General features: G+C 36.3%; 3 protein-coding genes across 3 annotated transcripts in view; 2 read left to right on the forward strand and 1 right to left on the reverse strand.

The window, feature by feature from the left end:
* The window catches only part of LOC144858635 (uncharacterized), a 199756-nt gene that overhangs the window by 179328 nt on the left and 3972 nt on the right, over window positions 1–16456 (reverse strand). The window lies entirely within an intron of this gene.
* The window catches only part of LOC144858554 (small G protein signaling modulator 1-like), a 195265-nt gene that overhangs the window by 80998 nt on the left and 97811 nt on the right, over window positions 1–16456 (forward strand). The gene's annotated exons all lie outside the window — the stretch shown is intronic.
* LOC144835934 (uncharacterized) lies at window positions 4423–7207 on the forward strand. Its single transcript, XM_078691065.1, has 2 exons — window positions 4423–4496; window positions 5378–7207. The coding sequence occupies exons 1-2, from the start codon at window positions 4437–4439 to the stop codon at window positions 5951–5953; spliced, it is 636 nt and encodes a 211-aa protein (XP_078547191.1). The 5' UTR covers window positions 4423–4436; the 3' UTR covers window positions 5954–7207.

The raw sequence follows: 16456 nt of genomic DNA on the forward strand, positions 1-16456 counted from the left end.
TATGACATAATTTTAACTCAAAATTTTTTAAAAGCTGGTAAAATTACTAGAAAAGGCTTGAAAAACATAAATCATGTGAAAAAAATATGTATTTACGCTACGTGTGCACCGTGCGCATAAAAAAATGCACGCGCGTGGGAATTGTTGACATCCTTAAAATGACATGAAAACGCGTAGAAAGTTGATTAGAAATTTGATAACTTTCTGTAAAACATGACAGTCGTCGATCACATCACACACATTATACAATTGATTAACTGGTGGTCTGTCTTTTCAAGTCTATACTTTAAAAAATCCAGTTAAGGAAAAAAATGAAGTGAGAAGAAGCTATGATTATGATAAATCTAAAAGACGGTGAGCCTATAGACGAGAACGGAAAAAAGATTTTCAGTGGCTAGAGTACGATTAAAAGGAAAGTGTTGTTTTGCAAATGGTGCAGAGAGTTCGGAAGGAATGCTGACCGAAGCAATTTGTTTATTAAGGGAAGTGATAAATTTGATAGTTGATACTATGTAAATGCCACAATAATTCGGAAGCACATGTAATAACAAGTTCTCGATATAAAGCCAGCAGTATAAAACCCGGGACAAGTAAAGCTGAAAGTATGTTGAAAGGAATGAATGAAGATGTAGTCAGTAAATTAAAGATCCTTTTTCGAAATGCACATGCCATCGCCAGGCATGTCAACCTTTCACCGACTTCGTATTGAAACAGATAAGTCAGCGCAGCAGTTCATTCATTTTTTTGCGCAGGTAAATATTCTTTAAAACATTCTGACAATATGCGATAAAAGCAAGCAAAACAGCTATCTCTTTATCAGTAGTGTCATTGACTGCACAGAAATCAAGTTCCACTGAAGCGGATGTTGCTGAATCAATTGAGTAAGCAGAGGCTGTCCTTTCAGACTATAAAACAAGGTAAGTCATGTAATACAGAAAAAACTTACCTGCTGTAAACTGAAAGAAATATATTAACATTAACACTAATTAGATGTTTTGCCCTACTCTGACGTAATTTGTACTTTATACTAAGTACATTTGAGCATACTTGCTAAAAAATTTGTAAGTAGTTCTCTGGTGGGACTCAAACCCACGACCTCCAGATCACTAGCCTGGCGTTCATACCTCTAGACCACCGAGCTTGCGCTGATGGCTAGTGGTTAGATTCGAGCCCAAGTAAGCAGCGGGTACTGCACCAACAGGATTGTAATTGTAGTTTTGCGTCAGGGAGTTGAGTAATTAGATTCGCAAGTAGTTCTCGGGTCCCAGTATTCTCAAATGTACTTAGTATAAAGTACAAATTACGTCAGAGTAGGGCAAAACATCTAATTACTCAACTCCCTGACGCAAAATTACAACATTAAGACTGCAGATCGGCAGCCCAGAGACATTTGGTTAGATGAGCTAGGTACCAATATCTGACTATTTAAGTGTGTTGGGGGTCACTTGAAGTTAATGAAAATGGAAGTCTGCCGGGTACCACCTGCTGCGTCTAGACCGGGGAAACCCGAAAGGTGCTAATAAAATGGCACCTGTTAGATGAGAGAGATACCACCTAATTTCACCACCATGGGATGCCCATTGGCATCCTTATACCAGTATCACAAACGACAGACTTTTTGTCTGCTGCAATAGGCCCGCCAGACACCCCGAGGGAGGGCCTAAAATGGGGATAGCATAGATGAGCGAGGTACCACTAAAAATTAATGCCAAATGAACAAGTTGTGTTCATACAATACTAAATGGATAACAACAGACTAATTGTCTGCTGCACCGCAAGTGCCGAAAACCTTAAAGTTAGTCTAGAGACCCCACCTTTCCCCAACTAGCCCAGCTTCGATATTGGAGATACCACCAGCACATTGTAAGCAATACCAAATGACCTATTACAGACTATCTGTACACTGCCTTGGCCCTGACAGACCCCTCTAAAGTTCAACTAGAGACCCCCCCTTATCATAAGTATACCATACCTTAGATATTGTAGATACCACCAGCAATCAATGCCAAATGACAATACTAAATGGCCTATTATAGACCACCTATACACTGCCTTGGTCCTAACTGTAAAAAAATAAACTTAAATTAAAGTTTTTACAATACTGCAAAATGCAGCTTTCTAATTCGCTGATAGTTCATATGCAGTTATGCATGCAATATCTCCTGTTGTATACTGTATTCTGTCTATGGTAAGTTTTTCTTCCATAATCATTGTTTGGATTTACATTATTTTAGGTTAGAAACGATTATCGTTATTACAATATTAAAGTTAGTACATTGTGTTATGAAATAGCATAGATTATAAATTTCCTTTATTTATTACTTGGCCCATGGAGGTATAAGTTAGATGATCTATAGGCCTGACATGGCCTGGATTGGTGTAGTGAGTGGACCATACCTATCCAAACTTGATCAGGCTACTTTATTTACTGTAAGACCGGGCATATCTAAGGAAATAGGTGTGTTTATATAAGAGATTACACAAGAGGCGGCTGTTGGTATGACTATGTTGTCTACGATTTATTTCAATGAAAAATAGTACTGTTAGTATACAAATAAGCTTAGGTATAGTTCATAGCTGGGAATGAGGTACTCTAAATGCAATATCTTCCAAAATGTATGATTAGCACTCAGTTATTTGTAAATACATTTTCCTTGTTTCTGAAGTTCCAGATAACAAATTAAGAAGATTAATCATTCTATGGGTATTCATAGCGAAATGGAAGGTGACACTTTGGATTCTGCATTCCAAATGGTTAGTTATATTTTGGTTTATTGCAAGCTTTCTTTTAAAAATGTGTGTATTTGTGTGTATTTTCTATTATCGTACATAATGGGCATCTTAGCATCGTCAGTTGGCAATTATCTTTTTGAAATCATTAGCCTATAATTTCTTATTTAGTGTGTATCAGTATGTATCATTTGGAAGACTTCAGACGAAAAAGACCTGCGAGAGTGTGACGATAAAACTTGGGAAACTCTAAAAAAGCAGTTGAAGTCAGACTACAGTTGCAGACAAATATGTAGATATAACAACTGAAATTAACTTGCAATCAAACATATTCAATGCATACTATCATACAAAACCATGTTACAAAAATTTCACTGCAGTTAAAAAATTACCAGCTTGTCAAAGTGTACATGAGCCTCCTAAGAAAAAGCCAGAGACTAGGAAACATAGTTCTCTTCCTGTAAGCGACTCAAAAGGCTTACTTAAAGGATCGTGTATCTTCTGTACAAAGATTAGAAAGACAGTAGGACGGAGAGTAGAACAACTATCTGATTGTCTAACAAAGGAAGGCTGCAACAATATAGCTGAAGCAGCCCCTCGTAGCATGAATGAGCGTGTCAAAGCATTACTCAGTGGTGGAATTCATCTTATTGCCAAGGAGGCGCAATAATAAATCATGTCGTCATGAGTTCTTCAAAAAGGCTGAGGCTCATTCTATTATAGAATTCATTGAATCAGAGGTGATCATAAATCAGCAGGCAATGATTGTTTCATCATTGTTTGACTTGTACAAGACAGAATATTGTGCGAATGGAGGAACAGAAGACACATTCTACTGCTACACAGCACAGGCCTTAACAAGAAAAATTAAAGAAAAATTTGGAAATAACATATCAATCACGCTCTTTAACAGCCATAGAGGGAATGTTTTGTCAGAGGAAGATGGAAAATCATGTTTGCAGAATGAGAAAGAGAAACACCTAAGAAAAGAAATTTTGTGTATGCTTAAATGGGAAACACCTACTCCTACATCCATTGAGTCCTTAAAGACCTGCTCACCGGATCTACTAGAGGATCTGCTGTTCTTTTTCAGGACCTTACTCTGTGGGCTTCGCAAATCTACCGGTGATACTAACAAAGCCATCATAGACAGAAAAGTAACAGCAATGTCATCTGATGCCATGTTCAATACATCACATGGCTCAGTACATCCATGGAAGCACACTGTACTTGGTTTGGGCATAGGAACACTGGATCTAAATTGATTCTACATATTCTGAACCGTCTAGGATACAGCCTGAGTTACGACGAAGTAAAATCCTTAGAAACCGAGTTCACATTTTAACAGAGGAAAATGATTTAGATTCACCAGATGGTATTGAGTTAAAGTCAGATCTTGGAACAGGACTTGCCTGGGACAACTACGATGTTAACATGGAGACATTGGATGGAAAAGATACTTTACATGCAACTGTCGGGATTTGTTACCAGAACAAAACAACAGAAGAACCAGTACCATACAGACCATTTTCCACTAAGAGTGGGAGAAACAGGCGTAAAGAAACGGAAAAGAAGGTGATATTACACCAATGCACCACCCGCTGAGTAAAGCGTCTTTTGAACTGTCAGCATCAGAGGACCAACATTAAATTATAGCAACTACACAACGTAAAATTGATTTCTATTGGCTAATGAGATTTCAAGTTATGCCACAGCCATTCTTTGTAGGATTATTTTCACAGTTTGTCCATGATGAATTAGGCCAAGTAAAAAAAAATACATGTTTCTCGTCCCCGCCCGCCTCCTTTTTGGAGGCCTCCTCCTTTTTTTTGTTATTTGTTATTTTTAAAATTTCCATAGAAAATCCCAGTCAATACACGTATTTCAAAACACAGCCAAGCGGAAATACTAAGAGCACAGTAAACCATGTGCCAGCCAGTCATCCATGCATTGTTAACATTGGGAGCTTCTTCACAGCACACATTCAACCTAGTGTATTTAATAAACTCATAACACGAAACCGACAACCCCTATAGCCTAGCCTAGCCTAGGCCTAAGTGTGGTATAACATCCCGAAGCCGAACATAGCCAAAGATCTTTAAACCATACCTTATAATTATATAATACTCGCAAGCAGGCAATTGATTGAAAAAATTTGATACTGAATGTGTCGACACGAACAAACGAACAGATATGGAACGCCAAGAGTGCATCATTAAAACTGCATTCGACTCGATTAGCACACGAAATATCATAAACATGGCAACCCAGGTAAAAACGGCCCCTTTTTCAGCGGCGGGTAAGGTTTGACCGTATACAATGCATGTGTGAAATGTAAAACTTTCTTATGGCCCTCCCCATGCACATGTTTGCAACACGCTGCTTGGTAGGCCTATAGTGTTCGTTATAAGAAGACGAGATGTAATTATACGTCCATGGTTTAACCATGTAATGTATAATATTTATTTCTTTTTAATATGTTTGTCGAAATACCAATGACCAACCAATGACCAATCCACTGAGCAAAATAGCAAAAATAAAAATAACAAAAAAATATAAAATAACAAATAACAAGTGCCTCCTCCTTCCTTTTTTGAAAAAGTCCGGACGAGAAACATGTATATTTTATTACTTGGCCTTACCAAAGCAGAAAATATGTTACATGGATCCTATAGCTTCACCACCAACAAGAAATGACGTCATTCAAGAAACTATGGTGAGAAGTATGAAGGTAGATTTGGAAACAAATCAAGACTACGCCATTGTTTCATATGATCTTGCAGTTGCTCTTAAGGCATACTCCATTCAGTCACTTGAAGCTCCACTTTTTGATTGTCTGTTGATAATGTTGGGTAACTTTCATCTAGAGTTATCATTTTATGGTGCTATGGGAACCTACATCAATGAATCTGGGGCAGAATACCTCCTAACAGAAAGTGGAATATTGGCAGAAGGTTCACTAAATGGATTCATACGAGGGAAATACTACAATCGCTGCACCCGATTTCATGATATTTTGGCTATAACAATGGAAAGAAAGCTTTATAACAGTTTCCTGTCAGGTCTGCCACAGGAAAAACAGGAAGCAATATGCCACAAGCGATTGCAGCGTGATGGAGAGTTTCTTGAAACAAGTCAGGTATTCAAGGAGAATATGGAGCAATATGAGAACTTCTTCACTGGGGTCATGCAAGGTGTGTTGGGACCAACAGCACAATACTAGTATTTATGTATACATGATAAATCGCATACACCATGATCTTATGCGAGCTGTGCATACCAATGACGTAGAAAAATACAGTGCCATTCTTCCAGCAGTTATTGATGTCTTTTTTGGTCTTAACCGTCCTAACTATGCTCGCTGGAGAGTGCTGTATCTGGAGAAGCTCAAAACATCAGACCCAAAGATTATTTCAGTTTTAAAGAAAGGATCGTTTTCTATTCGACGGACAATGAAAGACTTGTCTAGAACTGCAATAGACTTGTCACTCGAGCAAACTGTAAACAGAGATGCAGCATCACCAACGAAAGGGATAACTGGCTTCCATAACTCTACGAATGCTATTTGGCGATGGTGTATCACTTCTACCCAACGAGGAATGGCAGTTACTCAGTTAAGACGACTGGTAGGACTTCTACCAGAAGAACAGGCAAGAACACAGCTTCATTCAAGCAGAATCAAGAAGGATAACCAGCAAATCGACACTCTACTCCATGCAGTGACAGAGTCTTGTGATCCATTTTCTGCACCCACATCAACATCTACAATGCTGTTGAATATCGCCACAGGAAAGGGGCCTCGGTGTCAACACAAGAGTACCTCACAAATTCGATAGAAGCTGGCCATATTTCAGAAATGAGTGTGCTAATGATAATTCCAGATTACTGAAACCAATCAAACGAAGAAAAGTCCAGAATTTTGCAAGTGAGCATGCAAAACCCAAGCAGAAAAAGACTTCAAAGTTTACCACAACAGCCAACAGTTTGAGGGACAGTTTCATCCGTATGATGGTAGTCATTTCAAAGAACACAAACTTCCACCTGCAACATGTCTTAACTCATCCCATCACAGACGTCCCACTGTCCATTGCTCAACCTGATGGTTCACAGGTTAAAACCTCAAAGAGTAGGCTACTAAAAAAACTTGAGTCAATGCAAGAAGGCGTGAAAAGTCTGCCTCATATCAATGCAACATTAATGGGGATTGCTGCTCCATTCATTCCTTTCAGCAATAGGCCACATCTCCTCCTATGGAAATTTAGCAAGACATCGTATGCTCCAGTAAGGGAATGCAAGTTCATGTCCTCTTTGATAAATACATGTCTTCATCCCTTAAAGAAGTGAAAGAAAATTACCCGGGGCCAATGACCAACCATTCATTATTAGTGGTAGTGAGCAAGCACCGAAACAAAACTGCCAAAAGTTATTAAAAAATGGCATATTCAAAGACCAACTGGCAAAATTCCTTATACAAGAATGGCACAAGCTGTGATTTTACAGCCGCTTTTTACAGGAAGGGCAAAACAAAACCATTTGACATCCTGGAGAATGACAGCAAACAGAGAAGACGCAGCATGCACATTATGTGAGCATCATCTGGGGTAATTCAGACACCGCGCAACCAGACAAAGGTTTGGATCCACTGCAATACGGAGGGAAAAAAGAGAATGAGCATTATATGCCTGACTGGTTTCCAGAATCGGCATTACCCGAAAACCTTTTTGAAGATGTACATGTGAGCGTTAGCGAAACCAACGAAGATGATATAAGTTCTGGCCGGAATGGAGCGATGACTCTGACAGTGAACTTGAGATGTTCAGTTTTTAGAAATTAGAAATTTACAGAATAATTCATAATTCTCCTTTTATTTATACTGTTTTTATTTAATATAAATGTTTTTATGTCCATGTCAATACAATTACAATCTTACTAATGCAGCAAGGGCTACAATATAATATTTACTTTAACATGTACGTTTACATAGTAATATACAGTATTTCGAGAGAGAAAAAAAATATACTAAACACAATAATTATTATTTTGAATACTTTTAATACTTTTAACCGAGTTTGGTCAGTATATGTACATCTAAACATATTTTAACACATTTAATGTTAATAGTAGATTCCATTATAAAAATATTAAATATACTATTTTAATCAGCATTGGGCTAGATATGTAGTACTGTATCCATTAAAAAAGGTACTTAAACAAAATTAGTATAATATTTTATGATATGCATTGGGCTACAGTACTTGTTGAAAATATATTAATATACTCTTCTAACTTTTTTTAACCAACAACAATTTTATTTTTGGAAATGACCATTACCTTCAAATTCAATGGCGCCATCTTTTGCAAATTTATTTATGGGACAATTTGAGGCCAACTTTCTGTCCCTCCAACCTAATAAACCACTTGTTTGGTTTAGATAAATTGACGACAGCTTCATGATCTGGACCCATGGTGAAGATAATTTGGAATCTTTTCTTCTCAATATTAATTCAGCCCACCCAACTATCAAATTTACAGCTACCAAATCCACTAGTAGCGTTGATTTTTTGGACACTATAGTGAGCATAGAAAATGGTACACTCAAAACTGACCTATTCCGTAAACCCACGGATAAAAATATGTACCTGCTCCCTAGCAGTTGTCATCCCCGACACTGTACTAAAAACATACCGTACAATCAAGCATTACGTATCAGACGTATCTGTTCTTCAGATTTAGATTTTCAGAATCGTACCGAAGAGCTAACCGGACATCTCCGGAATAGAAATTACAAGAAGGAGTACATCGAAACTGCTATAAAGAAAGCAAAGGATATTCCTTGATGTCAAACACTGACGTACAAACCATGTCAGCCAAATTCGACCAGAGTGCCATTGGTCACAACCTATCACCCTAGGTTGCCTCCATTACGGGCTATTATTGAGAAACATATGCCCATTCTACAGTCCACAGAACGTCTCAGACTGTTTTTCCGGAACCACCCATTATTGCATTTCGTAGACCTCCTTCGTGATATATTAGTCAGATCCAAATTTAAGAGTGAAATTAACTCTCATGACAGCCAAAATTTGGGCAGTCACCTTTGCGGCAAATCTTGCAAAACTTGTTCATTGGTTGAAAAATTTAAGAGTAACCAAACTGGCCGTATTTTTCGGATAAGACAATCAATTAATTGTCTAACCAAAAACATCATTTATCTCATATACTGTAATATTTGTGGCAAACAGTACGTCGGGGAAACAAAAAACACTCTCCGTATGAGAATGACACAACACAGATCAGCTATTAAAACATTAAAGCTTGATCAATTGACCTGTAGCCGAACATTTTAATTGAGCTGGTCATTCGATTGCAAATTTCAGAGTTATTGCAATAGACCATGATGCCAAATGGAGCGACAAAACTCGCAAAGACAAAGAAAACCACTGGGAATTACAACTTAAAACCACAAAACCTTTTGGACTTAACATTAGGAACATACTCCCAGATCGGTAAAATTATTCTATTGACTACCAAAATTTAAGTTTCAATATGTTTTTTAGTTTCATTCCAAAATTGTTTATATCTCTACCAAGCTACCTTCTTTGTTTTCTACTCATATTCAGTCTCCACCCACCATTCACCACCCATCTCCTTTTGTTGTATTTCTTTTATTCCTGTCCACTCAGGCAGCACTTGCCAGTTTTTATGCTATGACGTTATCCAAATTCCTTTACTTGCACTGATGAAGGACTAGTGTTGCCCGAAAGCTCTGCTAACTTTTCTGGCTTTTTTACTTTATCGTTTTGATTTAGCTTTTCGCTTTTTTTTGTATCTCCATTGAGATCCAGCCACTGATACCCACAGCATTGTCATATTTTCAGTAATTTGCCCTTGGATTTATATATATAACAAAGAAATATTTAAATAAAAGAAAACTTTCATTGTAAAGGTTAATAATTATTTAATACTACTTGGTTTTGTCAGAATTATGTTCAAATGTTAATAGTACATAATAACCACATTATGTTACAAATAATTATTATTATACTCTTCTAAAAAGCATTGGGCAACAGATCGTTTTTTTTACTTAAAATTGTATGTACAGTAGGCTTATAAATAGTTCAGTATGTTGTACTGTCCCTAGAAAAATGTTGTACTGTCCCTAGAAAAAAGGTATTTTAAGTTATTTCTGTAAAACTACAGTAAAATATGTTTTAGGTAGATTCCAACCATATCATACGTTGAAAAGTTTTTTATTACTTGGCTTATATTAAGTTTTAAGTGAAACTCTTAAACTATTTTCCCTTTAGAATGGTAATGGTCATTTTATCGTCATTGATGGGATATATATGCTGCTGGTGGTATCTACAATATCTAAGGTAGGCTTACTTGGGGTAAATGGGATCTCTAGTCCAATTTAGAGGGGTCTGCCAGGGCCAAGGCAGTGTACAGATAGTCTGTAATAGGTCATTTGGTATTGCTTTCAATGTGCTAAATCATATAACATTGGTTGCTGGTGGTATCTACAATATCTAAGCTGGGCTAGTTGGGGAAAGGGGGTCTCTAGTCTAATTTAGAGGGGTCTGCCAGTGCCAAGGCAGTGTACAGATAGTCTGTAATAGGTCATTTAGTATTGCTTACAATGTGCTAAATCATATAACATTGGTTGCTGGTGGTATCTACAATATCTAAGCTGGGCTAATTGGGGAAGGGGGTCTCTAGTCTAACTTTAGGGTGTCTGGCACTTGCGGTGCAGCAGACAATTAGTCTGTTGTTATCCATTTAGTATTGTATGAACACAACTTGTTCATTTGGCATTAATTTTGAGTGGTACCTCACTTATCTATGCTATCCCCATTTTTAGGCCACCCCTGGGGGGGGGGGGCCTATTGCAGCAGACAAAAAGTCTGTCGTTTGTGATACTGGTATAAGGATGCCAATGGGCATCCCATGGTGGTAAAATTAGGTGGTATCTCTCTCATCTGACCGGTGCCGATTATTTAGCACCTTTCGGGTTCCCCCGGTCTAGACGAAGCAGGGGGTACCCGGCAGACCCCCATTTTCATTGACTTCAAGTGACCCCCTACACACTTAAATAGTCAGATATTGGTACCTAGCTCATCTAACCAAATGTCTCTGGGCTTCCTGTCTTATAATGAGAGAAAATATTGCAGATGATGATGGTTGTTGTAAAGGAGAGAACCTTGTTGGGTCTGGAGACATTGAATCTTCTGTTGTAAAAATCATTTCTGATATCCAGTTGACCCTTGATGGAAGATTTCAAGACATGCAACATGGATCGTTACATGCTCTACATATTAGCAGCTTTACATTTTGGCCTGCTAATGTGAAAGAAACAAAGGGTATTATGAATTTATTACACTTAAATGGTTGCAGCAATGCTTCCTAGAAATATTAATACTGTACTTTTAATGAATCTGTTTCTTTTAAATTGATTTTGGCAATGAAGATGTAAAACTCGTATCACAGAAGTTTAGCACATCTTTGAATGCTGCTAATGTATCTTTAGATGACTTGAGTGTGGAATGGGACTTGCTGCAAAAACGAGTCTATGCCAGGTACAGTATAGATCTTGTTACATTACAAATTCAAACGTTATTGTTTTAAATGCTATTTCACATAATAATATTTTTCTGTTACTTTTCAGATACAACAAGATAGCCATTGCATATTGGGAGGAAATCATTCCAACAATAAAGGATGAACTTGCATTAACATGTTGCTTGCTGAGGCAGATAGACGTTTCAGAAAAATGAAACAACTGAAGACGAAGTACCGATCATCCCTTCAGGATGATCGGGTGACTGACCAGATGGTCATCATGATGTAGTTACCCACCATCACTGATTATAATCCCATAACCAGTTATCAACCTATGGAATAGTGGTGGAGTTCGATACTTAAAGATGTATTGTCCCCCAAAATCATGAAAAATAAAGATTTTTAAAATTGGACTTTGAATAGGCCATTTTGCAGTTTTAATGAAGTTGTTCACTTCCATAAGAAAAAAAACGGGGAAAAAAATTATTTCACCTATAAAAAGACAAAATAAACAGTTAAATTACCCAAAAACTCATTGTCTTCCAGAAAATTTGACCATTTTTTGCTTTAAATTACATTTTTCTCAGGTAAATAAATTTTTTTCAGACCCAATTTTTTGAATAACTATTATGTGACATTAAAATAACATATTCAACAAAAAAATTTAAAAAAATATTTTTTTAGGGGGACAATATATCTTTAAATCAAATGCAGATAGTAGAAAAAGATAAACCAGAATCAGATGATGAAGATCAAGATGAATTTGAGAGTGATCAAGATGAATTTGAGAGTGATCAAGATAGCGATTTCTAAATTGAAACATAATCATCTTCCAAGCACTAGACCTGTCTAAAATTATGGTATTATACTGAAATTAAAATAATTTTATTAACTTCACCTGTTGTGCTTAATTTTTGTCTGTGCCACAATATAATAATTAGTTAACAAGAACTTAGTAGTAGAGTTACGTTTTGATTCACGTGTGCAACTGATTTAACCAATGAGCGGACTAGTGAAACATCCAGTGCACTAGTGAAATTCACAATGAACTAGCCCAGTGGTCTAGCTAGTAAATTTTAAAAAATCGATCCCTGCCAATTGCATTTGAAATACAACAGCACCACCTATTTTGCACTTCCGCCGCGATGATTGAATGTTATGACTGGTTTTCGCGATGTAAGTACATTTTTGGAGAGATATATGTACTAATTTAGACAAAAAAGGACATCTAAATTAGCTTTAGGTCGTTTGTATGATTTTGATTAATTAATGGGAACATCTCTACAAGATGTGGAATCGTTGGACGTGGAATCGTTTTGATATATGGCTGTTTGGTGTGTTTCAGTAACTTAAGGAAATCAGACCTGAAAAATGTTAAATGTTGTTAGTAAATAAGGCGTGTAAAATTATTGATCAGACAATTTTAATCGATGATGTTTGTAACGTTAAAGTTTATGATAAAGTTAGTAGCATAATTAAGACAAAGACAATGCCCATCCACTCCATAGTAATTATCAATGGTTAAAAACCCCTTCCCTACAATTTGTGACGTTTTGTAAAAATAATACATATATATTACTTTAAAAACATTAAACCAGGTCATTCCTTGTCTTAAATGTACGGTTTATGGTAAATTATGATAAAAAGTGAGAAACTCGCGGCGAATGACCTCTCGTGGACGGTCTTTAGGCCTAGCCTAGCTAAGCTTAGTTTTGTAGGCCTAGCTGGTAAACATCGGTAACGTACGAACATCGTATGCTAGTATATATCTAGCCTGACGTTGTATAGTTGCTGCATTAATTGTCTTCCTATTTTTGCCGGATTCCGTTGATACAAATTGGGGAAAATCCAGTATTTTCGCTGAAAAATTACAGAAGAAAAACAAAAATATCAAACTGCGTGCAATGCATTTTGGGATTTATAGCGGGCCGCAAAAATTACTCAAAAAAAATTATCAACTTATTTTTCACATTTTTAACCGTTTAAAGACAAAAAAGTTATCTCAATAGGACCATACAAATTTTCAAACAATGGGGTTAGTTGTCGAAGAAGTTGTCCAAAGGGTAGTTATCCTATGGAGTAATAACCTATGACAAAACTGTGATCTCTATGGTAAAGCGTATCCTATCACAACCTTCTCATCCCCTCTTTAAAGAATATAATTTTCTTCCATCATTAATCCGACTTCAATCCCACCGTGTGCGAACAACCTGCGTTATTCCAAATCAGTTATCCCTAAGTCAATTACAGTTTTCAACAATACCGTTACTAATTTTGTTCCGTTTAAGTAATTTATTGTGTATAACGTCCATTTGTAATTTTGTATAGTGTGTATAATGTTCTCAAATATTTATTCGTTTCTTAAAATAGTGTACAAAAACGAATTTCCTATATGTTTTATTGGACCAAATAAATGCTGTGAGAGCAGAGCATTATTATTAGGACGTGATCATTTAGAATAAAATGATCACCTATTGTTATTGTATTGTTATTCTTCTTTCTGTACACTTTTTGTGTAAGAATTATCTCAAAAAGTTAAATATAATATAAATACTTTAACTTAGTCCTAATAAGCTTTTCAGAGTGATCTTTTTTTTTTTTATTTTATTTTATTTGGATTTATATAGCGCTTTTCCAAGTGACCAAAGTGCTGCACAATTGATAATACTATATACTCAACTAATACTTACAAAAACAAATATATAAAAAGGAATGAAAATACAAAAATATATATATATACTAAAAAACTATGAGGGCCTATACAAAAAGTTACCGTAATTTCATTAACATTATTTAGGAAAGAGATAGGTTTTTAACATTTTCTTAAAATATTGCATATTTGGGGCTTCACGAATATAAGATAGTAAGTTATTCCACAATCTAGGACCGATGACAGAAAAACACTTATTGCCAAATGACCTCTTGGTCTTGGGAATGGCAAGACAGGTATGGTCTTGGGTAGATCGAAGTCCTTTCCGACCAGAATGGTGTTTGTTTATAAGGTCCTGTAAATAACCAAGTGCTGAGCCATACAGACAGTTGTACACATGCACTAATTCGGACAGGCAACCAATGCAGCTCCCCAATGAGAGGAGACGCAGTGGTGCGCTTGCTAGCTTGAAAAATAAGACACGCAGCGCTATTTTGCAGTGTTTGCAAAGGTCGGACGTCTGAAACAGCCAATCCACCGAGCAAAGAGTTGCCATAGTCCAGTCAGGAAAGAATTAAAGATCTTACTGCATGTGTACATGTAGAGCGGTCTATGAAACACCGAATCCTACTCAAATTACGAAGATGGAAGTTTACCCTACTATGCAATGTACTAACATGATTTTTCATAGAAAGTTGGTTATCAAGCATGATACCAAGATTTTTAATCTTACTGGATGGGGAGATTATAGATTCACCGATTTTCAAATCAAGTTGGGATATAGCCTATTAGATGAAATCAAGAAAAACTAAGTTTTTGAATCATTTAGCTTTAGTTTGTTGATCATCATTCACGAACGTATTTCAGTAATGCATTCGGTAAGTTTAAACTTAGCAGCGGAAATATCCTCCTCCGACTTTGAATCAAAGCTAACGTAAAGCTGTGTGTCATCAGCATATATGTGATACGCTACTTCAAATTGCCTAATAATATCTGCAACAGGTTGCGCATACATAGTAAAGATAGATGGACCTACGATGGACCCTTGAGGTACACCACATCTCAAAACATGATTCTGCGAGTATTCACCTAGGACACAGACTCTATTTACACGTTCATGATGGTAACTAGCAAACCAGTTTAATGCAGTACCGGAATTAACAAATTCACTCTACGATTTACAAGGATGTCATGGTCTATGGTGTCGAATGCAGAGGAGAGATCTAGTAGGACCAACATAATTGATTTACCTTTGTCAAGTTCATTTAACATATCATTCTTAACCCGCAAAAGGGCAGTTTCCGTACTATGAGATGATTTATATGCAGACTGGTACGGTTCAGTAAGATCATTGATCTGGAGATGCTCTTTAAAACTAGAGACTGCAGGATATTCAATTATTTTACCTAACGTTGGGAGGTTGGAGACAGGCCGGTGATTTTTAAACACATCAGGATTTAAAATTGGTTTCTTAATCAAAGGGGTAATAATCGCTTGACGAAGGATAATAGGAAATATCCCTGCAGAATTATTAACAATGGACGTGATACTCGGCAATAATGTATCAATACAGCGTTTCAATAACCAAGTGGGCATAGGATCCAGTGGACTTGTTTTATTAGGAAGTTTAGTGATGATTTTCCTAACATCTTCCTCGTTCAGTTTTACAAAAGTATCTAACATATTTACACACTTACTTACTTTATCAATAAGGATATTATTATCAGAATTTAAGATTTCGTTTTGACCGACATTGTATACATTATCATTCTTATCATTACTGTATTTATATGGCACATTTGATCAAGTTCAGATCTAATGTTAGACACCTTATCATGATCAATTTAGAGCATGAATTAGGCCATTTGCATGTTTAAAAAATTTACTGTGCAAAAACACGTTTTTGCGCACGTGGTTCTTATAAGCGTAAAAAATAAATTTTGATGTATAAATCACATTCTACTCACAATCCTTAGTACATTCACTGATTTTGAGTCCATTCCGACTTAAAAATCCATGTACACATTTGATGTACAAAATTTCATGACGTCATCAAATGGCCACTTCAATTTAAAAATTAGGATTTTTTATCTATTTTTGTAGGTTATCACATTGAATAGAGCGCATCTCCGTTATTTGAACCCAATTTTCGCTCACATTTCAGTATGTGCTTGCTAAATTAATTATCTTTATCACTATTTTTCGTTTGATGACGTCATCATGCGTAAAAACTAACGTGGGTAGAGTAATTTCACCTTCAGCATATATTTTAATATCTCACAGCTCTTCAGAATTAAAGGTGACCTTGATGATTTTAATTCATTGTGACAGCTGATGAAATTTAGATGTGAATTCACATAAAAATTAAGCCTATCGGATGTTGTGACATTATGATATGGCCAGTTGAATTTAAGTAGTTTTTTAATCTCTTTCGTCACATTTATAACAATTTTAAAGAGCGTGCACTGCTCATCTACATGCTAAATTTCATTATCTTTCGAAATTGTCAACGTCATC

This window comes from Antedon bifida, chromosome 2, assembly GCF_963402885.1.
Source record: "Antedon bifida chromosome 2, ecAntBifi1.1, whole genome shotgun sequence".
NCBI lineage: Eukaryota > Metazoa > Echinodermata > Crinoidea > Comatulida > Antedonidae > Antedon > Antedon bifida.

What these genes read in the sequence shown, in the direction of transcription:
- LOC144835934 (XM_078691065.1), top strand. Translation starts at nt 4,437, where the DNA reads ATGCCACAGCCATTCTTTGTAGGATTATTTTCACAGTTTGTCCATGAT. An exon ending in TCCATGATGAATTAGGCCAA is followed by an intron (nt 4,497 to 5,377) that starts GTAAAAAAAAAT and finishes GCCTTACCAAAG; the next exon opens with CAGAAAATATGTTACATGGA.